The following is a 25,240-nucleotide window of genomic DNA, read 5'->3' as shown; positions in this document are numbered from 1 at the left end:
ACCGAAAAATCATCACAAAAAAAACACTTTTTTTTCAAAAAATATCACGATTGACACTTTTCTCACTAAACTAACGCAATTAGAAAACATAGCCAACAGACATTTGAAGGGTTCAATAAACGCAAGGAAACAAAAAAAATACTTGTTTGTTGAAAACGCTTCAACTTTCGAATTTCAAACTAGGAATTATATAACCTTTAAGATTTCTAAACTTCAAGAACAAATTCTTATTGACAAATTTTTGATTAAATTAACTCAATTTGAAAACAAAAATGGGCCAATACTTGAAACTTTTATTCCGCTGGGGATCTCAAAGGTAGCATTCTTTCACGTTTTTCGTGACCTTTCCGCTTTCGTAATTGGAAGCGCAATTTGACTACCGTTCGGAGCAAATGAACTTGAATTGATTTCAAAAAGTGGATTATATACCTAAATGCATTAGTAATACCTAAGTGCATTGGTAAATGCATTAATATGTATGAATGAAATTCAGCAGATAGTAGAGCATCCCCGAGAAACAATTATCAGGACCAATATAAAGTTCTTCACTGCGTTCATTGACTATTAGCGAATATACTATAATTCCTTTATTCCGCATGGAAAAAATCAAAATCTTCTTTCGAAACTTAAGTGATACGCTTTTTTGCACTCTTGTCACTGGAGTGTAGTTTGCCTTACTTTTTGCAAATTAATTGAAATGAACTTTAAAAAGTCAAACCGCAAAAATCGAGCTTGAATGTAAATAATTCGACTTTTTCGTGAATAACGAAATAAAAAACACGTTTTTTCCACAAAATACGCCAGTTTTGCTTGTAAAAAAGAAACTCCACTCCGTAATTAAAACGTTCACATCGATCGTAACCGCTTCATTCAATATTGAACTAAATTGAACAAAAAAGAAGCTGCACTTCGCAAGCAATAGCAAACGTGAGATTCAAAATGTAACAAAAAAAATTTTACCAAAAAACTTCAGATATTAATTTGCAGAAAAAGTGCGATTTGAGCAATGAATTATGTGAGTAAGATTGAAACGAGCTAATTTATTTACTCGTGTTCTATTTAAGAGTAAATGTTGTCATGTTTGTTGAGGTCAGAACATGAAAAAAAAAACATTTTAAGATTTTAATGAATAACCTAGCCTCTATAATCTCGGCTTTGTAAAAAAAATGAAAACTTAATTCAATAGAATTCAATTCTGGATTGGTATATTAAATTTTGAGTAAGGTCATAGCTTTCTATAAGTTATAATTATGTACAGATTAGAGTTTTTGAGATGTGTATGCTAACTAATGTAATAAAATGAAGAGAAGGCCATTTATTAGCTGAGTTGGTAGGTAGAAGGGGAAATTTGAAGTTGCTGCTGAAGTGTCACTAGTTTCAGTCGGTTTCAATACTAACAGTTCGACCGAAGTGAAAGTGCGATTAACTCTTTTGGTCGCAAGATTGTAGTACTCAAGTCAATAGGGCCGCTTCTGTGTTTGAGTTGAAATCAGATAAAATAAGTTTGAATCGATTGTTTGCTTCAAATAAGTATCAAGTATGATTGGTATTTTGCGTTTTTCCAAAGAGAGCAGTCACATCTAGTTTCATCTGACGAACAGAGGAGCTCTATTAGTATTGTTGTTGTTGAGTATGTGATTGCGCCTATTGTGGTTAGTAGCTCTCGTGGCATTTCTACCTGCGTCTCTTGTGCTGTAACTGTTGGTGTTATTATGTCTGCCTGCAGATGTAGAAGAAGAGGTGGATGCGGCGGCATTGGCCACGTGACCTATGAGGTATATGTTGTCGTACATGTGTCCCACCATCTCGTCGTAGTCATACAGCTGCTGTGTGTTGGCCTAAAAAACACAAATAACATGAAAAAGTTCAGATTTCCGTTCCGAGCTATCATGGAACGCATGGAACAAAATCAAACAACAAACCGAAAAAAAAAAATTAAATTTGAGCGTGAAAAACATCACGGCCTTTCACTCAAAATCATCACCACGTTCACCGACTCTTAAAAAGAATATTACAATCGAAATTGATGGTCAATTTTTTTTACAGGCTCATCCACGGTAAGTGATTTACAATTCCCAGTTTTATGCATACGTTTGTATAAACTGAAAACAAATGGGATCGATTAACAGCTTAAATTCTCCTCCCTTTCCCCATTGGCGGTTTATAGAGGCGGATCTCAGCTAAAATTTGTAACTTGAAAGTTTCCAACAATCAGAATCTAGTATTGTAAACGCACGCAAAAAAGAACAACATAGCGTGATGAACCCAAGTAAACAGAAAAAAAAACTCTGACTTTGTTGAAAAAATCTCAACTTTCGAATTTCAAAGAAAAAAAAATAAATGCCCTTTCAGCTCTTTGAGTTTCTAGAATAATTTATGATTTGGATTTGGAGAGTGCTTTTCACGTCACTTTCAGCAGATGAATTTCAATTGAGCGCAAAAAAGAACAACATAGCGTGATGAACCCAAGTAAACAGAAAAAAAACTCTGACTTTGTTGAAAAAATCTCAACTTTCGAATTTCAAAGAAAAAAAAATAAATGCCCTTTCAGCTCTTTGAGTTTTTAGAATAATTTATGATTTGGATTTGGAGAGTGCTTTTCACGTCACTTTCAGCAGATGAATTTCAATTGAGCGCAAAAAAGAACAACATAGCGTGATGAACCCAAGTAAACAGAAAAAAAACTGACTGTTGAAAAAATCTCAAATTTCGAATTTCAAAGAAAAAAATAGATGCCCTTTCAGCTTTTTGAGTTTCTAGAATATATTATGATTGGCGCTTTTTTGATAACATTAACCCAACTTGAGAAAACTGGATCAACAGGTAAAGTTTTTATTCCGCTTGAAATCTATAAATAAAATTTCATTTTCGAAACTAGAAATTGTTCAGGTTTTTTTTGCGCCATTTCGAAGTTTGTATTTGGAGAGTGCTATTCACCTCACTTTCAGCAGATGGATTTCAAATGAGCTCAAAAAGTGCATTATACCTAAGTCCATCAATATTTTAAGACTTTTTCCTATAAAAAAATTTAAAAAAATCAGCAAGACCTATATAAGAAGTTTTACTACGCTCATTACTCTTGATAATCCAAATTAAACGGCAGGCGGAAGTTCTTGCCCTGGTCTATTTAGGGGAGCGATGGATGTTAATTTGATTCTATCTATGCTTTTTTAATTTTAATATCGCTGCACTTGACTACACTGGCCTGTTGATCGGGGTTGGTGTGCATGGCAGTGATGGCGCCTCTGACATTGCGAATGAACTCTCTCTTGGACATTTTCGTCTTCACATGCGGACTGTGCATGTCCACTGAGAGGAGGATGAGAGAAAAACACAACACGTACACCTCATCTACAAATACACACACACAAATGATCGTTACTGCACACTCGATTGAACTACAACCATAATTTGAAAGATGCTGTCGTAGAGATTCCTATTTAAAACTTCTTTTACGAAGTTTGAAACTACTTCCTTCCTTTACGCAATTCCAAATTTGTAATTTGAACCAAGTAACACCCCCCCCCCCCCCCCCCGAACTTGGTCTATTGGCGAGGAGGAAGGAGGAGGAAGCTAACTAGGACTATTGAAGGGAGGATATGTTGACTTGATCCCAAAATTTTATTGCTTGAATCGCAAAAAAATGTAGTGTAAAGGAAGGAATTCTTCTATCACACATTTTTTGTGCTATTCATCTTCGAACTTTACAAGACGGTGCATCAATCTATTGATACTTGAATAGAGAGAATATTTTTGATATTGATAAACTCATTTTGTTTCTTTGTGATGCCTACTTGACAATACATTTGTTCAAAGAAAACAACTACTGACCAGACGAGAGGTGTTGGTCCGGGTTGCACTCTGTGAATCTGTGGGCGAAGCAGTTGAGCAATGTCTCTAAAAAGTCACCCCTTATTGTGGGGGCTTCAATTTTGCGGAAAAGAGTCCTGAGGGCATTGGGGAGGAAAGAGTGGCCAAAATGTTGAAATGAGATTACGTTGCTCAACACGTCTGGTCTAAAACACACAAAAACAACTTATTAGGTGGAACACTGCTGTGATCGAACTCAATCATTGCTGGAGTATTGCTGAACGCAGACTTCTCTAACTTCAGATTGAAATCGATTAAAGAAATGGACTCAAATGATAGTCATTTTTCAAAAAAAATCTTGAATTTTATAAATGGGACCGAATTTCCTCAAAAAAATAATATACATCTCTCGAAGGTTTATTTAAGTTCAAAAGTTGTTAATTAATTGTATCTTGACTCTCATACGATGCAATTGATTTCAAATTATCTGACATCGGAATGACCAAACTGTTGAATAAAGTATTGATCATGGGCATGGTGCATCATCAATGTGACAAAAATTTTTATGTTTGCCTCTTCTGTTCAATGCATTATTTCAGAAAATGCATTTTAATGATTCAATCTTTGACTGAAAATTGGTTTCAAATTTATTCTGTTTATACAAGTATCAATCATTTTAAAAGACAAGCTATGAAATTAAAAGAAAAGGTACGAGTGACAGCTCGTAGATTATTAAAGGAATCTGACACATTGCCTCCTTTAGTACCGCTCCCTCTCGTTAAAAATAGACATGCACTGTCCTTGAATCTAGTGCCAACCATATACGGTTCTATGCTACTTTTCTCTTGTAGTTCTATTTGAGATATGGTGTAAATTCTCTTCTTCGGGTTCTTTAAATGTTAACAGCACATGTTAACGCCATCAGCCCGGGTTCCACCCATGAACCTTCAATTTTGCACGTTTTTTATTCGTCGCGCATACGCGATGAGCGAAGAGTCGTAAGTTTCAGCAAATTTGACAAATCGATTTGGATATATACACCAGCTCCAGGCATTTTTAACAGGTAACCATTTTCAGCAAAATGATTGTTTAAACTCTAATTTTACAAACGAATGATGACGTTTTCAGTTTTGACACAGAGGCGAAGCGGAGCTGCGCAACACTTGCGCTACAACACAAAGAGAGCATTGTAAATTAGCAGACAGAAAATGACACGGATGCAACTTGGGCAGACGCCAGTTGATCCAAAAACAAAATGATTTCATAGAAAATTTCGTTGCATTTCGATTAAATTTTGTTGCATTTTAAACAACGCAAAATGAGGTACAATGTCGATAGAGCATAAACGATAGTCCGACGATAGAGCATAAACGATAGTCCGACGATAGAGCATAAACGATAGTCCGACGATAGAGCATAAACGATAGTCCGACGATAGAGCATAAACGATAGTCCGACGATAGAGCATAAACGATAGTCCGACGATAGAGCATAAACGATAGTCCGACGATAGAGCATAAACGATAGTCCGACGAGAGAGCATAAACGATAGTCCGACGATAGAGCATAAACGATAGTCCGACGATAGAGCATAAACGATAACCCGACGATAGAGCATAAACGATAGTCCGACGATAGAGCATAAACGATAGTCCGACGATAGCGCATGAGCGATAGTCCGACGATAGAGCATGAACGATAGTCCGACGATAGAGCATAAACGATAGTCCGGCGATAGAGCATAAACGATAGTCCGGCGATAGAGCATAAACGATAGTCCGACGATAGAGCATAAACGATAGTCCGACGATAGAGCATAAACGATAGTCCAATGATAGAGCATAAACGATAGTCCGACGATAGAGCATAAACGAAAGTCCGACGATAGAGCATAAACGATAGTCCGACGATAGAGCATAAACGATAGTCCGACGATAGAGCATAAACGATAGTCCGACGATAGAGCATAAACGATAGTCCGACGATAGAGCATAAACGATAGTCCGACGATAGAGCATAAACGATAGTCCGACGATAGAGCATAAACGATAGTCCGACGATAGAGCATAAACGATAGTCCGACGATAGAGCATAAACGATAGTCCGACGATAGAGCATGAACGATAGTCCGACGATAGAGCCCAAACGATAGTCCGGCGATAGAGCATAAACGATAGTCCGGCGATAGAGCATAAACGATAGTCCGACGATAGAGCATAAACGATAGTCCGACGATAGAGCATAAACGATAGTCCAACGATAGAGCATAAACGATAGTCCGACGATAGAGCATAAACGAAAGTCCGACGATAGAGCATAAACGATAGTCCGACGATAGAGCATAAACGATAGTCCGACGATAGAGCATAAACGATAGTCCGACGATAGAGCATAAACGATAGTCCGACGATAGAGCATAAACGATAGTCCGACGATAGAGCATAAACGATAGTCCGACGATAGAGCATAAACGATAGTCCGACGATAGAGCATAAACGATAGTCCGACGATAGAGCATAAACGATAGTCCGACGATAGAGCATAAACGATAGTCCGACGATAGAGCATAAACGATAGTCCGACGATAGAGCATAAACGATAGTCCGACGACAGAGCATAAACGATAGTCCGACGATAGAGCATAAACGATAGTCCGACGATAGAGCATAAACGATAGTCCGACGATAGAGCATAAACGATAGTCCGACGATAGAGCATAAACGATAGTCCGACGAAAGAGCATAAACGATAGTCCGACGATAGAGCATAAACGATAGTCCGACGATAGAGCATGAGCGATAGTCGGACGATAGAGCATGAACGATAGTCCGACGATAGAGCATGAACGATGGTCCGACGATAGAGCATAAAGGATAGTCCGACGATAGAGCATAAACGATAGTCCGACGATAGAGCATAAACGATAGTCCGACGATAGAGCATAAACGATAGTCCGACGATAGAGCATAAACGATAGTCCGACGATAGAGCATAAACGATAGTCCGACGAAAGAGCATAAACGATAGTCCGACGATAGAGCATAAACGATAGTCCGACGATAGAGCATAAACGATAGTCCGACGATAGAGCATAAACGATAGTCCGACGATAGAGCATAAACGATAGTCCGACGATAGAGCATAAACGATAGTCCGACGATAGAGCATAAACGATATTCCGACGATAGAGCATAAACGATAGTCCGACGATAGAGCATAAACGATAGTCCGACGATAGAGCATAAACGATAGTTCGACGACAGAGCATAAACGATAGTCCGACGATAGAGCATAAACGATAGTCCGACGATAGAGCATAAACGATAGTCCGACGATAGAGAATAAACGATAGTCCGAAGATAGAGCAAAAACGATAGTCCGACGATAGAGCATAAGCGATAGTCCGACGATAGAGCATAAACGATAGTCCGACGATAGAGCATAAACGATAGTCCGACGATAGAGCATAAACGATAGTCCGACGATAGAGCATAAACGATAGTCCGACGATAGAGCATAAACGATAGTCCGACGATAGAGCATAAACGATAGTCCGACGATAGAGCATAAACGATAGTCCGACGATAGAGCATAAACGATAGTCCGACGATAGAGCATAAACGATAGTCCGACGATAGAGCATAAACGATAGTCCGACGATAGAGCATAAACGATAGTCCGACGATAGAGCATAAACGATAGTCCGACGATAGAGCATAAACGATAGTCCGACGATAGAGCATAAACGATAGTCCGACGATAGAGCATAAACGATAGTCCGACGATAGAGCATAAACGATAGCCCGACGATAGAGCATAAACGATAGTCCGACGATAGAGCATAAACGATAGTCCGACGATAGAGCATAAACGATAGTCCGACGATAGAGCATAAACGATAGTCCGACGATAGAGCATAAACGATAGTCCGACGATAGAGCATAAACGATAGTCCGACGATAGAGCATAAACGATAGTCCGACGATAGAGCATAAACGATAGTCCGACGATAGAGCATAAACGATAGTCCGATGATAGAGCATAAACGATAGTCCGACGATAGAGCATAAACGATAGTCCGACGATAGAGCATAAACGATAGTCCGACGATAGAGCATAAACGATAGTCCGACGATAGAGCATAAACGATAGTCCGACGATAGAGCATAAACGATAGTCCGACGATAGAGCATAAACGATAGTCCGACGATAGAGCATAAACGATAGTCCGACGATAGAGCATAAACGATAGTCCGACGATAGAGCATAAACGATAGTCCGACGATAGAGCATAAACGATAGTCCGACGAAAGAGCATAAACGATAGTCCGACGATAGAGCATAAACGATAGTCCGACGATAGAGCATAAACGATAGTCCGACGATAGAGCATAAACGATAGTCCGACGATAGAGCATAAACGATAGTCCGACGATAGAGCATAAACGATAGTCCGACGATAGAGCATAAACGATAGTCCGACGATAGAGCATAAACGATTGTCCGACGCTTTCCAAAAATATATATATAATTTCCACACATCGAAAAAACCAAGGTCCGGTCGGGACACAAACCCTAAACTTTGCGTTCCAAAGGCGCGTGCTTTACCTCTAGATCAAGTGATAGGGACCTGAAAAGTATTGGGGTTCCAGAATACAGCAAGCTCAACTTCAAACAGACATTAGAAAAACTGTTCCACCGGGGATCGAACCCCAGACCTTATGTGCAAACAACGTCAGGCATGGATTCGCATCAGATACCTGTCGCCTGTAGGAAAAGTTGTTTATGGGAACAATTCTAGTTCACGATTACAAGTCCAAGTCATTTATTCCCGAATAAACTAAATAACTCGAATAAACTCTGTTAAAACACTTGGCGAGTGTTGAAAAAACAACAGACTAACTGTCAACCAAAAATTAATCATTGTTAAGTAGTTGATACGGAAACTCAAACATAACATGTTAACAGACACGTGACAAGCGCCTAACAGATATCCGAGAAAAATCTCAAAAAATGATTAACAACCAAATGGCAACTCAGTTGTTGTCATGTTGATATGAGTCTCAAGTTCTCCAAATACTGATGCTTTTTATGAGAGTTAGAAAAATACTCGAAACAAATTTGTTATAAACGAGAACCAAAAGAGCAGGTCTTCAAATACAGCTAATACTCTTTGAAATCAGGTAAAATTTGAAATATGCGGTGTCTTAACTTCATCTCAAAGAAAAATAATTTAACAGCTCTTTTAATTAGTTTGCAACAAAAATGACTGCTGTTTTCAATATTTTACAACAAAAAAGAGAAGTCAGTTTCGGTGCAAGGGGTATAGAATGTTCGACCACAGAATTCATCGGAAAACAAAATGGATTTTTATGAATTAATTTTTACACTTACAAATTGTTTTTTTTTTTTAAAAAAAAACGAGGCATGCAGTAGGCTTGATTGGAAAAGTGTTTGACACTTAAGATTTGAGAAAACTTATTGATAGCTTAGAGTAGTATATCAGACAAGGATTAAATTAAAACAATAAACTCCCCCGCTAAAAGTAATTCTCGAAATGGATAATATTCAGATCAGCTTTTTTCGACACTGAGAGAACGATTTTGAATGTTTTTAGGATCGGAACGCCGACTAATAGGGCTTTGATACGATCCCAAACTCAGCCCACAAGAGTATTTTTGAGGACTCTAAAGTACAGCGACACAACCCACAATGGTCTGAATAATAGCTGAATTCAATAAATTCAAACAAAATCTATCAAAAATCGTACTGCATTTCGGTAAAATTCAAAAAAAATCACCGCCATATCAACCACTTGACGAAGTGGCACATAAAAACGAGGACAGGCATCTCAAAATGCTAGATAAGTTTTTAACACGGATATCGAACAAAAGAAAATAATCAAAAGCTCTACAGTTCAATAGATAATTCAACTTACGCAGCAATAAACAATGGCAACTAAAACTTGGAAAAACGTCGACAAAAAATTTTTAAAAAAAAGTCGTTAAACTGTTTCAATTTCAAAATCTTTAAATTTAAGTTCAAAGATCATGTTCAAAAAAATCCATTCGAGAAAAGCGGAGATCAAATGATACTTTTTAACCTCTAGAACAATTTTTTTGAAACTTTCATCCATTTATGAAACTACTAGTCTAACTTAGCTGCTCTATGGGAGAGCTCGGCTTGACAAAAAATGAAAAACGGGCTTAGAAAAAATCAAATGACAAATCATCAAAATATAAATTTGACAATGAAAAAAAAAACATTTCATTCGTAAGAAAATTGACCAAAGAATCAACTTATTTAAAAAGTTTCACCCTGAAAAAATTAGTCTAATACACATGCTTCTAATATTATTCTAATAACATAGATCAGAAAAACCATCAAAATTTAAAAAAAAAATACAGCCAACAGACAGTAAAGAGTGGCAATTAACAAACAAAAACAACCCACAAATCAGCAAGACCTTTATAGAGCATTTAATCAGCAAGACCTGTATAAGAGTACTCACTACGTTCATTACTCTTAATACTTTATGAAAAACGAAATGCATGCAAGGTTAACAATAGACGGGGGCATTTTACAGCGCCGCTTTTTTATTTCAGAAAATAAACAACAAAAAATAGTTTCAACTAAAGTTCATTTAAAACTAAAATGATGAAATCTCCAAAAGTACTGGGTTTCAGTTCTTCATATTTTCAACTCAGAAACAAAACCATAAAAGGGCCGATATCATACAACTGGACTTTCCATGATTAACTCTTTCCTTAAACATGCAAAATTATTATGCTTAAACATGGGAGATAGCTGTCACTCGCATTTAAATATAGTATAGATAAGTAATTGTAAACGGCTTAAATTAAGCATAAACAAGCCTGCTCAATCGCTTTACTCGGTCAAATTAGAGAAAAAAATCAGAAACTTCTAACCGGTTTTTCTCGAAACTTGGAATTTTTTTAATATTGTTTCAAATCACGACTGAAAGGGCTTTAATAGGATATAACACTCAACGCAGTCCGATTATTTTGGGCACGTGATTTTGCGTGGAAAACAAAAAGAAAAAAGCTAAAACACAGTAACTTGACGGAAAAATAACTTGACTTTCAGCCAAAAAGTAGGTCACACCCACTTCAGCAGAGAACAATCCCAAAAGCGGGTTTTTCGATTGATCACCTGACCTAAGAACTGGTAGGGTAGTTTTCAAAACCTTGACTTTTTGAAAAAAAATTTCTTTAAATAAATAGACCTTCCCAACTAAAAACGCAGATATTCAACAATCTGTTGTTTCAATTAAACCCTTGATTTCATATTTGGCAAGATAGTTATCGAGAAAATTCAAAAAGTTTTTCCGAGAATCATAGCTTTTTCTAAAAAAATTTGGACGTAGCCGCTGATGCAGAAGGGATTCGCTCAACCTGCTATTTCGATCGAACAAAGAAACTTAGACTTGGGAGGGTAGTTTTCGAGAAAAGTCAAGTAGTTCCAAAAATGGTTAAAAAAACCAAAAACTTACTTTTCCTCGGGCCATTACTTTTTATGTATGAAAGTTGGCTTCGGCAATTAAGCAGTGGAGCTTCATACACCCGTATATTTCGATTGAGCCAAAACCTCAGAATTTTCAGGAAAGTTTTTGAGAAATGGCAAAAATTTTAAAAAAGAACGGTCAAAAATCAAATATTAGAATATTCAGAGGATCATAAATTTTTGCAAAAAAATTGAGAGTAGCTGCTTATGCAGGGAAGCTTTCCATGACCCATTCTATCTTTTGAGAAAACGAAAAAAAAATTCTAAAAACATGGGTCAAATATTACCCCCACAGACTTTTTCGAAGCTGTAGACAGTGGGGTAAAGAAAAAAAGACTAGCGGATTATGCAGGCACACTGAGCTTCGACAGTCTTTTTGCTGATTAACCTTTTTTTTTTAACTTGGTAAGAGTAGTTTTTGAGAAAAGTGAATTTTCCAAATCGCCTCAAAAAAAAATAAAACACCCGATCCTATACAATTTCATTATAAGAATTTTATTAAACAGAAACTCTAGGCAAACAGGCCAAGCAGGACAAGTGAATTTTAAAGTAGCAATGGAATAAAACATACGAATGGAAACAAAACCATTCGTACCCGTGAACAGACACCAGTTGAGCCGAAAAAAAATCCAATTCACCGTGAAAATACAATGAACAACACTTAAAACTAACGAGATACTTGCTTATAGCACACAAAACATTTGTGACGTGGCACGTAGGCCGATAAAATTTGAACAGAATAACGAAAGTGTGACAATTCAATTTTTACCTCAAAAATAGTTTCCAATTAGATACATACCAAAAAAACAAGGTTCTGCCGGTACTTGATCCCCAGACCTTAGGGTTCAAAATCGACCCCGTTACCTCCCGGCCAAGTGAGAAGGAACCTGGAAGTTGCGAAGGTTCAATAATAAAGCAAGCTCAATTTCTTGTAAGAAGAGTTGTTTTCTGGAAAAAAAAAGTCTAGTTCCCGGTTACAAGACACTTGCTTTCGCAAGTGTAATGAAACAAACCCAAGCAACAAGGATAGCCAGTTGCTGTGTAAGTGGTCTAACCACAATCATGAAAAACTACAAAAAAGTAGGTGGTTTCATTTTCTCTTCCAACTAGTGTCGTTTTTTGTGCGTGGTGTGATGAGAGAACAATACAAACGCATTAAAAGAAAATAAATGAAGCATAATCAACAACTGATGTCACAAAAATGAAAAAACTTTTATGGCCGAGGGAGCGTCAAATGAAGCTTCCAAAACTAGTTTTGATTTAGTAATATCAAGGTTTTTTTAGCCTAAAAAATCAATTTTCCTATGATGAATGCTCGAAATTGGACTTGCTTGACTCGGAATTAGACTTAAATTCAAAAAATTTAAACCAGTTTTCCTCGACACTGGGGTAAGTTTTTGACATTTTAAAAATTTCCTTCGAATCATGACTGAAAGGGCTTTAATATATATCACTCGACTAAATAGGATGATTATGGTTCCTTTTTACACCGCTGATAAACAATAATTCTTGAAATTGAAAACATAGGAAACTATACAAATTGGAATTTACCAAAACACTACTGCCAATGCAGTTGAATATGAAATTTGCCGAATCAGGAATTCCCATTATGATGTGGCTTATTTCATTTACTTCAGTGATTGAGACATTCAAAATTCTGTTCCTTTGAAGTCAATCTGATATCGCATTGAAGCATTAAACATTTTCCTTCTCCAAAAAAAACGTGAACTGATTATGAGCGTTTGCATTGAACATAAAAAGTAACCTGAAGTCAAACCGCGGAAAATCAAATTTGAGCTTATCAAAAATTAAGAAATTTTCCTGAAGAAACAATGAAGCAAAAAAAAAAACACAGTACCTCAATAAATATCTTCACTCCAATCCTTGACATTCAAAAATTTAAGCCCTCTTACTAAGAATAATTCGTTTTATTGCTTTATTTGCACTTTTGTCGTTGGAGAGCGTATTTCGATCTCCATCAGCAAACGATTTGAACTTAATTTAAGAAAGGTTAAAATATAAATTGAGCGTGAACAGCTTTTTAGAACAAAACAATTGAAAAACTACTTCTTTTCTTACCTCTTTATCGTTATCACTATTATTAATTATCACAGAAAACCAGAAAAAATGTTCATAAAGAAAACGAAGACAGGAACTGAGAACACGCTAAGCTTTCTTGCTTATCCCGAGATAGTCAGCTCTGAGACTTGATGAATTTATTGTGGGGTGTAGTTAGGTGTAGTTGCGTTGCCATCCATACCTGGTTTCCAGATATCGCCGCACCCTCTCAGCCCTGAGTTTGTCAGTGCAGTGAATGAACTTGGCTATCTCCAAAGCACAGTCGTCTAGCACTCCTCCATCCACCAACTGATGTATACCCTGCAACAGGTAAAAAATTGTTGATGCCTAATTGTTACCAATATTCTATTCGGTCAAAAAATCTGAATTTAATTAATCTGAAACTGCTCATTTTGATCCCGGAATCCAACTTCTTATTTCAACACGAAAAACAATTTAAAAAACCTAAATGACCAAAAATGCATAAGTTTTCACCAATAAAAATGCTTAAAGTGGCAAATTTTACCAAAAATTTGGCTTTAGCTATATAACAGGAACACTTAATTCCAGTGTTCGACCCCTGAGCGAAACTTTTAAGTGCGGAAGAATTTTATTGTCATCAATATATCACTGACCAATATTCAATTCAATCAATTACAACTTTTTATACAGTCTCCTAAAAAATCATGTCAAACATGCTTATATATGAACACAGAGGCGAAGCTGAGATTCGCGCCAGTTGCGATACAACAATCGTAAAAAAATCGGAAAAAAAAACAAAAAATGTTGAGAAAAACTAGGTGAACCAAAACTTTCGTATAGCTCGAAGGACACTCAGGGCTCAGCTAAAACTGGAAGCACCTGTTTGATTAATTTTGAATCTGTTGTACTGATGCAGAACGAAATGCGTAACTTCAAAAATCGGACTTTGTCTAAAACTTCAGTTGTTTCTCTATACTAAAATCAGTGAAAAGAGTGAAAATGTTTGAGATTTTGGAATGTTCCCGAAGTCATAATATTTCTCTTACAAAAACAAAAGGTAGCCACTTCTGCAGGAAAAATTCGCGCAACCCCTTATTTCGATTGAACTTTTAATCTCAGATTTGACAGGGTAGTTTTAAAGAAAACTCAAAAATTTCTAAAAAATGGTTCTAAAAAACTTGAATTTCCTAAAACCGTAACTTTTTTCTATGAAAAACAGGTCATGGCCGGTGAAGTAGAAAAATTGTTTTTTCCTAAATTGGCTTCCTCGATTGAACACTTAACCTGAGAATTGACACGGTAAGGATCGAGTAAAGTCACAAAACTTCCAAAAACAGTCAAACTTTTAAGACTTCACATGTTTGAAAGCCATAATTTTTTTCAAACAAAGTGGGCGTAACAAATTACAAAATTATTAGCCGCTTTTGAATGGGAGCTTTTCAAAACCGCACTATTCATTGAAACAAACATCTTTTTGAGAAAACGAAAAAAAAAACATTAAAAAATTGATCAAATAAATCCCCTACACACTTTCTCAAAGACTTGGACAAAACGGTAAGGCAAAAAAAGACCAGGAGAGTATGCAGACAAGGGTGTAGGCGGTCTTTCTATGGATACCCCTTTTTGGAAAATCAGTAGAAGTTTTTCTATGGATACCCCCTGAGTTTCGAAAATCAGAACAAGAATTCTAGGCAATTATGCCAAGCAAGGCATTTGAAATAATTCAAATTAGCAACTGGACAAATATACGAAGCGGAAACAAGGCCGACAATTTTTGAGCAGACACCACTTAAGCCAAAAAAACTGAGTTTTAAAAAATCTTCAAAAAGTTTCAAGTCCCTCGAAACTACCCTGTAGTAACTAGTACCCACCCAGTAGTTAAATTGAGCATGTCAGTAAGTGATATCAGCGAGTGATTCAACTGATCTTGTTAAACTGGTTGTTAACTAGAAAAAAGATTCTACATTCCGATTGCTAATCGCAATCGTAAAAAGGAATGCGCTACTAACAAAACAGTAAAGGCAGTAAAAACAGTTTTTTTTGGGTAGCGTATGTCTTTTTATTTTTGACACAGAGGCGAAGTTGCACTTCGCATACACAAGCAAAAATAAAAAAAATAACGCTACTGGGAAAAACTGAATGAGTAAAACTGGAGTCTATAAAATTTCACAAGTGACGCACGCCAATCATGAGTCTATATAATTGCTAAGTGACGCCAGCCAATGATGACGCATTAGCATTACCAGTCAATTTGAAAAAAAAATGCTTGTGTAAATAATTTTCGGGATTTGCAATATATATTATAAATCAGCGTTGACAATATAAGATTTAACACAGAGGCGAAGCTGTTCCTCGCCCACAGGAGCGAGAACACGACAAAACCGCAGATTTATACAGTGAACTAAGAAAAAAATAGTAATCGGAAAAAATAGGTATTGGCTACGGATCTGCGAGATTTGGAGTCTCACACCCTGTCCTCTCGGCCACGAACGCGTAACAATCGGCTAACACACGTCACAAACAAAGCAGCTATATATGCTATAAAATTGTCAATGCGATGCAGCAAAGTTGGCACCAAATACAAATACACACAACTTTGCACGTAATAACTTGGAATATAACAAACTGAAGGCATCCACATTAAATTTGCAAAAAACAAATGGCACAGCATAAAGCCACATGGCTCTTTTTCTTCCCCTCCCCACCTGCAAAATTTCATAAGTAAAATTAGTGTTCACATTTGACCAATTGTCATGAAAATTTACAATCAGACTAATTAGGCTATGACAAACATATTTGCTCTTCATAATTAACCTTGTAAAACTACTCGTTAGACATGAAAATGATGCTCGTGTGTGGTGGGGGAAAAGGAAAAATAGCAAGCCACATAATGTATAAATTACGCATTTCAAAAAATTGCGAGATAAATTGAGTTAGAAAATTTGTGTTTGAAACAAATGGCTTTTTTCGGTTCATTTGATGTATCAAAAATGCATCAACTGTGCTACCTTATTACTATTCGAATATCAAAGCACATGCTATCAAAAAGCCGTAAAGATGCCACCAAAAATGGCACTATTTGCGACTTGGGTTAGAAAAAAAGAAGGGTCGTACTTTTATACTAACGCTCACTAAAATTCGCTAGTATAATAAGAAATCAACAATGCAATTTTTTCGAAACAAAAAACAGATTTGGTTGACTTTGCTTTTCGATTCTAAAGTATTCAAACCAAATGAGCTAATTACAGGATCTTCTTGAAAACATCGAATTGACAATAAGTAACTTTTCTGCACTTGGAACGATTGTAATGCAGTTTAATAAAAAGAAGGAAACGCAGTCCTAGATGTTGGTAGGTAGTTACCTCCTGGGGTCCCTGTGAGTGTGAGTTGAATGTGAGAGTCGCCTCATCTAGCAGCAGGAACACATTCTTAAGGGGGGACATCTGCTGCAGACCACGGGGACCCCCTCGGCCATACACACTAGTGTAGCCCCAACACGACTTACACAGACTGAAGTGAACACAACCAAAAATAGTGAGTGAAAACAAAATAATATCGTGGTTCAGCGCTTAATTGTAAACTCGGTACAAAGAACATAAATTTCAAAAAATGAGAAACCTTTCGAGTCAAGTAGAAAACCCAATCATTGCGGTGAAAACGTGGCATTCAATAACTTTCATGACATAAATTTACCTGAATACAATTATAGGCAAAACAACTAACGATAGCCAGAGGAGGTCGTCGTCGGCCAGTTGTCGCCACTGTTCGTTCACACAGGCTGCCAGACATAGTTCAGTCTCATTCAGGTGGGACAGGATGGACAGACTCACTTGGGCAGGCAGTCTGGCCAGATCAGGAAAGGCCAGTCGGGACCGCCGACCGAAGGAACCAGCTGGGCCACGCTCGTCGCCACCTCCGAACAACAGACCCATCCTGAAAAGACACATAGCACCTCGAATTTGTCATTGTTCTAGCCATTACACAAGGGTATGTATTTTCAGCCGATTTTGACCACCTCAAAGACAGCTTGTAGTCGGTCAAATAAGGTATCATATAAATTCATTTCATTAAAGCAAACAATTAAAAAGTGTCTCAGATTGAATTTCCAATGTAATTGTTCAGTGATTTTTTAAGTTTTATGTATTTTAACTGGTTCATATGGTTAATTCAAATGTGGACAAATCCTATCCAGATGCATTACCTGGATAGTGTCCACGCAATGTTGGATCTTCTTATCTCATCCACTACTTCAACCTCATCAAAGTCACTCTCCACCCTCTCATCATCCCTTCCCATTACACTTTCTTCCTGTTGTCCGGCAGTCTCGCGATCGACTCTATGCCGCCTTCTTTCATCCCGCTGCTGCTGTAAATTGAAACTGTCTCCAGCAATTTGAGGCCTCGGAAATTGCGGCGGATGGGGGCTGGCTAACAGCTGGCCCATCCTCAACCAACTGGTAACTTTACTTTCAAATCGATTTTCAGCACTAATCGAACAATAATCAAGACAATGGTCAATAATGTCAATTTAAATTGTCGGAATCAAATAATTCCTGCAGAGTTTTGAAGTGTTACAGTTCGATTTGCGATGATTTTGTTAAATTTTCGAAGGCTTGGCCGCACAGGCTGCGTGAAAATCAAAATGTCATAATACAGTGATACCAATAGCTGATCTGAAAAAGAAGAGGCTAGAAACCATCCTTGCATTAATTCAATTCAGTCTCTGAGATTTAAACTGCAGTTCGATAAATAGAGCATGTTTGTTTGTTATGTGCTTCTGACCAACAAATAACATCACGTACTATTTTTGGCATCACCTTGTTTTACGTAGTTGGCTTCGTCAACCACTAGTTCAATAATACCAGCCACGCAATCACTGCCACGCAATGCAATGCAACGTCACAGCTATCCAATAATGTACAATTTTAAGTACACCATAAAAATGAACGTTGGAAATAAGGCAATTGTGTTTCAAAGCAGTAGCGAGTGGGGGTGCTTGCAGACAAAAAATCGAATTAGGTTGAGGGGAATCCGCACCCACCCCTAAAATCCTCCTGATACGAAATATACACAAAATTGCTGCTCGATTATTTGTTAGTACCTTCTAAAACCCGAATTTTTCTGTTATAAATACATTATTTCATTAGGTTAGCCAAGGAACTTTCAAAGGGAGGAAATTTTCAGGGCAAGCATTTTTGCGAAAAATCAATTTGAGAAAACTGGATCAATCAATAATATTTTTCCCGCAGGAAATGTTTTAAAATCGTCTAATATAAAAATTAAAGGCTATATGGTACAATAGGTGGTTATTTGAGTATAAAGCATCTATTCAATTCGGGAACTATATTGCATTATACAGTCATTTCATTTTCCATCAATTGTACATGCTACTAAGATAGTTTTAGAATATACATTACTCTGCCAGATGAAATGTCACTCAAAAATTCAAATTTTACAATTCTTTTGTCACTAAATGTGGCTTTTGAAAAAAATATATATAAATACTGTTCGAAGTATGACAAAGAGCGAACCAGCTATTTAACTTGAATCTGCCACCTATTGTAATATATCACCAACTTAAAATCATTCAATTATTTGCGCGTTATTGGCACTATTGAAATTTGAGCGTCTGACACAGTGCTGATTTAAATTATACGGAGAAAAATTACAAACTTTGAAACTTTTGCTTAGAATTTCACCAGAATTATTATGATTCAATTTTTTCTCCGAAATTCTCAACCAAATTCCACCACAAAAATAGGTCAATTTGGCTTTTTTTAAATTAATCAAGAATAAGGCTGAAACTACTTAATTGACGAGAAAAATATATCAAAAGAAGCCTCTTACACAGCCCAAAAAAATTCTAGAACTAAATCTCCAAACACATACATAAAACCCAAAACAAAAACAAAGTAGCGTGTAACGCACCTCAGGTGATTCGAAATTTTAACAATCCATAAGAAACCGCAATTTAAAAATAAGAACTGCATTCTACGAGTGTACTCAGACAGCACCCAATTAGGGGTGGTAATATCAAATTAAGTTTTTTTTTCAAAATTTGAAAAATCATAAATTTTTGTGAAGGTTTTTATATCTAAGTTCTTTGAAAAACTTTAAAAAGACATAGAAAGCAAAACTTGCAACTCCTGGGAGTACCCTGATAGAGCCTCACTTTAGAGATGAGAACTTCAAATTTTGTGAATTTTTTTTTATATCTTTGAACATTTTTAAAGAAAAAGACATAACAAACGTCACATCTCGGAAAGTAAAAGCATTTGAGCAGTCGCATTTGAAGGCAAGATTTGCAATTTGGATCTTCTGAGAGTACCGTTATAGTAACTAACTACAAGGTTGAGAATTTAAAACATTTTGAAATCTAAGTTTTCTGAAAAATTCGAAATAAATCATAAAACACGTCAATCTCGGAAACTAAAAGCATTTGAGCATTCGCATTTAGACGCAAGATTTCCAATTTAGAATTTCTGAGATTACCGTCATAGTACCTAACTACAAGGTTGAGAATTTCCAACCTTTGAATTTTTAAAATATCACTTTGCTGAAAATTCAAAAAGAAATCATAACACACGTCGTATCTCGAAAACTAAAAGATTTAGAGCAGTCAAATTTGGAGGCAAGATTCCCAATCCTTGGGAGTACTCTGATAGCACGCACTTACAGGGTTGGGAATTTCAAATTCTAAAATTTTTTGCGTAATTTGAATTTATTCTTAACAATTGCAATATACGATATAGCTTAATCGTGAAAAATTCTTCTGTAAACATGGAAAAATTATACGTTGAAAAACCTTAAATGTGGCGAGATAGTTATAAAAGTATATATAAAAAAAAGATTTTAAGCAATTGCGCAAATTTCAGGAGATTTGACCTTTCTAGAATTTTCTTGGCCCGAGTAAGAGGCTTCTTCTGATACATTTTGCTCATCAATTAACACAGTAGTTTCAGCGTAATATTTGATTAATGAAATAAGCCAAAATGACTCAATTTTGGAGCAAAATTTTAGTTGAGAATTTCGGGAAAAAATTGCACCATATTAATTTTGGTGAAACTCTAAGCAAATTTTCTACTGTTCACATTTTTGTATAATCTTAAACCAATTTAACAAAAACGCGTTTTAAGTTCAAATTATATTCGTTTCGTCCGGTTAATATAAATTAGCACTGTATGCCTTCTTTTCGGTAATAAACTTGCATTGCAAATAGAAAGCCGCAAAAAACTTTCAAGAATTTTTTTGTGGATAATATCAGCACGTTCTATAAAATTGTCTTCTCTACGTTCACTGGCCTTGACAAACTACGCTTGAATTAAAAGAGTAATAATCAGTAGGTTCAAAAAAACAGAAAACACATCTAAAAGCTTCAACACAGGGGCCAAGCGGACATGTTTCATGAAGAAAACAGCGACAGGTTTCATGTATTGTTTTAAGAGTAGGCATAAACCTCCAGTTCCACTTACAATTAAAAAAAAAATTATTTAAAAAGCTTAAATCATGTAAAAATAGCCTAAATCACACGAAAATTCTATACTGGAGTTGCCACAAAAATAATAAGACAAACGATAGGCCGACAAAGGCTGAAAAAAGTCAATGTTCCGATTTGCTATCACTTACTTATATTAAAGAAACCAGTCAGTCTTAATAGCAAATAAAACACCTGAAAAACCTTCGAACTTAACAAACCCTATTTTTACAACTAAAACACATCGTTGAAGTAAATGAGCGAAGGTAAAGACCAAAGTATTTCCCACAATACCACAAAAAATTACCCGCACTAACTCAAAAAAGAAATTATACTATTTCTAGAATCTCAGCTACCAGCACTGTATCCAAAGTTCGACATGGTACTCTTAAGTGATTCAATTGCAGCTCCTTCTCGGACATGGACGCCAGGTCTTTGTATTCCCCGCTATGTGGGTTACCTCCAAGCTATTGCGGTAAAAAAAACATTCGATTTGAATTTAAAACAGAGGGGAAACCGAGCTTCGCACCACTTGCAATACAAGGAAGCCGAAAAAAAATCAGAAGTCGGAAAAAATGCATCTGGTTATCAAAAAAAGCACACCAACTCAATAGAAAAAACGATACAACACACACAATAACAGCACACAAAAACAACAACAAAAAAATTTGATGTTGAAAAATCTAGGTGAACCAAAACTTTTGATAAAAAAACAACTACGAGCCCAGCTAAACCTGGAGGTATGTGTTTGATATTGAATGAAAGTGCTATACTGATGCGGCACGAAAAAGGTTATTTCAAAAATTGTAATTTGCTCAAAACCTTAGTTGTTTTTCAACTAAAATAAGTGCCAAGAACAAAAAAATTTAAGATAATCAATTTCCCCAAAGAGATAACAATTCTCATAAAAAAGTTAAACAGTTGCCCCTTCAGCAGGAACAATTATCGCAACCCGTTCTTTCAACTCAGGTTTGAAAACCTTCAGGTCTTGATCCCTAAAAACGGTTAAATGACTTATCATAATCCACAATTTTTTTTCTGCAAAGAGCAGGTTGTGGCCGCTTAAGCAGATAAGATTCCCAAAACCGGGCTTTTCGATTGAAGACAACCTGAGAATTGGCCCGGTAGTTTTCGCGTAAAGTCGATAATTTCCGGCCATAACTTGTTTGAAGGCCAAAACTTTTTTTCTGAAACAAACTGGGCATAGCCAATTAGAAAGGTAGGCTTCCAACAAATTGCTGTTTCGATTGAACCTAGCTATCAGATTCGGCAGGATAGTTAGCGGAAAACCAAAAACGGTCAATAAATCAAAAGTTTGACATTTCAAAGAATCATAGCTTTTTGTGTAACAAAAAAGACGGTAGCCGCTTATGCTGAAGGAATTCACGTAACCTGTAATTTAAATTGAACCCAAAATCTCAGATTTAGGAGGGTAGTTCCAGAAAAGTCAAAAACTGTAAGAAAAAAAAACAGTTAGAAAATCAAAACTGACTTTTCCGAGGGCCATAAAATTTCGAGGGCGTATTCTCATAAACAAATGAGCTTTCCTCAACCGAAACTGAACCCAACTTGAACTGGACCCAAAACTTTGATATAGCAAAATATTTTTCGAGAATTGATCAAACAAAATCAGATTTGAGAGGGTAGTTTTCGAGATGTCAAATAATCTCCATAGAAGGCTGTAGACAGAAAGTCAAGTGAAAAAAGACTTTGGGGAATATACAGATACACAGGGGAATAGACGGTCTTTCAATTAACACCCATTTTCGAAAATCTGTAGTTTCTGAGAAAAACTGCAAATACTGAAAAAAAAAAATTTCCGAAACGAAAAACAATTGAAATTTCAAAAAACCGATTGGTAAACATGAAACCAAATTTAAAAGTGCGAAGGAGAGTGTTGAAAATGTGTTTCCCTCAAAACGGCCAAAATCAGGTCATTAAACCGATAAAAAACAGCCGAATTAATTTGGGCCGAGGATTTTTTTAGCGAAAAAAAAACAAAAAAATACAAAGTCAAAGTTAGTCACAAATTGTAGGCGCAAATCAAACACTAAATGCAACATAAAAACTAACCTCAGCAAAACAAAACTATCCCAGGAAGTGACAACTAAGCGAACAACAGATAAGCAGACAAAACATAGCCAATCGAAGAATGGAAAGGAGTAATGAACGCAAGTAAACAAAAAAAAACACTGACTTTGTTTAAAAAAATCTCAATTTTCAATTTCAAAGAAAAAAATAAAATTTTTAGAACGATTTATGATTTGTCTTTTTTTGATAACATTAATTCAACTTGAGAAAACTGGATCAACAGGTTGCTTTTATTCGGCTGGAAACCATAAAAAAAACCACATTCGAAACTAGAAGTCGTTCACGTTTTTTTGCGCCTTTTCCACGTTCGTCTTTGGAGAAGGCTATTCACGTCACTTTCAGCAGATGAGTTTCAATCGAACTCAATAAGTGCATTATACCTAAGTGCATCAATATTTTAAGACTTTTTCCTAAAAAAAGATCAGCAAGACCTTTTTCACTGCGTTCATTACTCTCAAGAAAACAAAAACCAATATTGATTCTGGTGAATAAGTGGTTAACCTGAAAAAAGGTTAACACAGATGCGAAGTGTGATACAAATTTACTATCTTACCAAATATGTATTTCAATAGCTACATTTATATCAGACAGGGCACAAGTGTTCTTTAGACTGTGTACAAGCCAAATTGCGATGTAGGAAGCAACTACGATATCAAGTAGCAATTCGCTATAACTTATGATGCTAGGAACAAACATGTTGCGACCGGTATCTGTCATCAAAAACTGTCATCATCAGTAAAATTCAATTAATTCAAAAACAATCACAAACAATTCATAACAAAAAATCAAATAATTTTAGTTCATTGCAATAGGAGATTCTTCAATTTGGGCATGATGGTTCGGTTCTGTTAGAGGGGGCGGCATCGAGGCCCTTTGAACCCGCTTAGCAAGTGCCTGTAACCTCTTTTCTTCGATCTTTCTAGCTATGTCATCTGAAAGAGGTGATTTATTTTGCGTCGCCGAGGGCTGTTCTTTATTGGTTAGCAAGTGTTTAGGATAAGGTGTTGATGTAACCAATTTTGAGGCATTGAAACCATTAACGCTAGTCGTATTCATTGTATTGTTTTGAGGGCCGTAATTACTGAAACTATTCTTATTGTTGCGACCGACTTCGCTGTCGTTTGCGAAAGAATTCTCCTGTATCGTCTCCATTTCTCTAATTAAATTTTCCTCTTCCATTAATACATCATCAAAATCTAAATCTTGCTTTTTCGATGGCTTCACATTTTCATTGTCCGAGTCAACCATTTCAGGCAAGCCATATTCCAGCTCGCCGCTGCGAACCGACCTCAAAAAGTTCTTAATCTCTATTTTCTTACCAAGTCGTTCCGCATGTTCTAGGAAATCTTTGAACTTTGCCGCTGGACACAACATATGAGCCCAATGTTCAATATTCCACAAGAGAGAATCAAAATCTTGTTCTTCGTACCCTTTGCCCTTGAATTTAATCTTCCTGCACCGCCTATTCAAATCTAGAAGACCTTTGTCCTTGTCTATGAATAATTTTGCATTCAGAGTGTTTCTCTTTTTGATGGCTCGTTTCTTTTTCACTTCCACTCCTGCTTGTTGTTGGTCTGCATTGAGCAGCTCTTCAGCACCCATGTTTATATCCACAGCCTCCAAGTCATCATTGTCTCCCGCGAATATCTCCTCATAATCTTCCTCTTGGTTTGCATTTGGACTACCTTCTACTTCCCTTTCTCTTCTTCTCGCAATTGTGACGTCATTCTCATTCTCATAGTCTGATACACCTAAAATGCAGATGTGTATTTAAATCATCAAATACTTCAAATTCCCCATTAACAACTGGATTTGTAAGCTCCACTTTTTGTCTGCGCTATTCGCACTATAAGGTGGTACGCATGTTCCTACGCTTCATGTAAACTTAGCTCATTTAAATGCGACGACTGGAAGCGTAGAATTACTAACCTCCATAGCCATCTCTTTCTGCATCATCCAAATCCACAGGTCTACTTTCACGTTTTGATGTTGCAGATGACGTTGCAGCTCCTGATGATGTTTGTGCTCTGCGCCGGATGGTAATATCCTCGTCTGACTCCTCATCAGCATCACCAAGTTCCGCCATCTTCTTAGCAGTTGGAGATGTGTACACATTGTGCTCAGCAATCGATTCTTCTTCTTCATCTTCTAGTCTGTTCTCTAAACCATTGGTCGCCACTTGATCATCAGAGTCGGAATCACTCAATAGTCTTGTTCTTTTCTTAACACTCATTTAACCGTCTGAAAATTAACAATACGAGCGTAAGTAAGGGACGACTGTAATTCATACCCTAACCACTAT

The 25,240-nt window shown here is 36.5% G+C and overlaps 2 protein-coding genes across 2 annotated transcripts; both read right to left on the bottom strand.

Annotated features, from left to right (window-relative positions):
- Window positions 1-1,167: 1,167 nt before the first annotated feature.
- LOC134854332 (F-box only protein 8-like) lies at window positions 1,168-18,183 on the bottom strand. Its single transcript, XM_063870548.1, has 7 exons — window positions 17,576-18,183; window positions 17,098-17,307; window positions 16,737-16,884; window positions 13,595-13,713; window positions 3,832-4,016; window positions 3,206-3,351; window positions 1,168-1,838 (listed from the first exon to the last, which is right to left on the bottom strand). The coding sequence occupies exons 1-7, from the start codon at window positions 17,815-17,817 to the stop codon at window positions 1,587-1,589; spliced, it is 1,302 nt and encodes a 433-aa protein (XP_063726618.1). The 5' UTR covers window positions 17,818-18,183; the 3' UTR covers window positions 1,168-1,586.
- Window positions 18,184-23,676: 5,493 nt separating this feature from the next.
- LOC134854262 (TIMELESS-interacting protein-like) lies at window positions 23,677-25,175 on the bottom strand. The gene is made up of 2 exons (XM_063870454.1): window positions 24,868-25,175; window positions 23,677-24,689 (listed from the first exon to the last, which is right to left on the bottom strand). Exons 1-2 carry the CDS (start codon window positions 25,169-25,171, stop codon window positions 23,734-23,736), a joined length of 1,260 nt encoding a protein of 419 aa, XP_063726524.1. The 5' UTR covers window positions 25,172-25,175; the 3' UTR covers window positions 23,677-23,733.
- Between the last annotated feature and the right edge of the window lie 65 nt (window positions 25,176-25,240).

The sequence above is a fragment of the Symsagittifera roscoffensis genome, chromosome 9, assembly GCF_963678635.1.
Source record: "Symsagittifera roscoffensis chromosome 9, txSymRosc1.1, whole genome shotgun sequence".
NCBI lineage: Eukaryota > Metazoa > Xenacoelomorpha > Acoela > Convolutidae > Symsagittifera > Symsagittifera roscoffensis.
The sequence above is the reverse complement of the archived record's forward strand: the minus strand, read 5'-3'. Positions and strand labels throughout refer to the sequence as shown.

Coding starts and splice junctions, on each gene's coding strand:
- LOC134854262 (XM_063870454.1), bottom strand. CDS start 25,171: ATGAGTGTTAAGAAAAGAACAAGACTATTGAGTGATTCCGACTCTGAT. Junction 24,690..24,867: donor AGAAAGAGATGGCTATGGAG/GTTAGTAATTCT, acceptor TCTGCATTTTAG/GTGTATCAGACTATGAGAAT.
- LOC134854332 (XM_063870548.1), bottom strand. CDS start 17,817: ATGGGCCAGCTGTTAGCCAGCCCCCATCCGCCGCAATTTCCGAGGCCT. Junction 13,714..16,736: donor ACTCACAGGGACCCCAGGAG/GTAACTACCTAC, acceptor TACCTGTTGCAG/GGTATACATCAGTTGGTGGA. Junction 4,017..13,594: donor CGGCGATATCTGGAAACCAG/GTATGGATGGCA, acceptor TGTGTGTTTTAG/ACCAGACGTGTTGAGCAACG.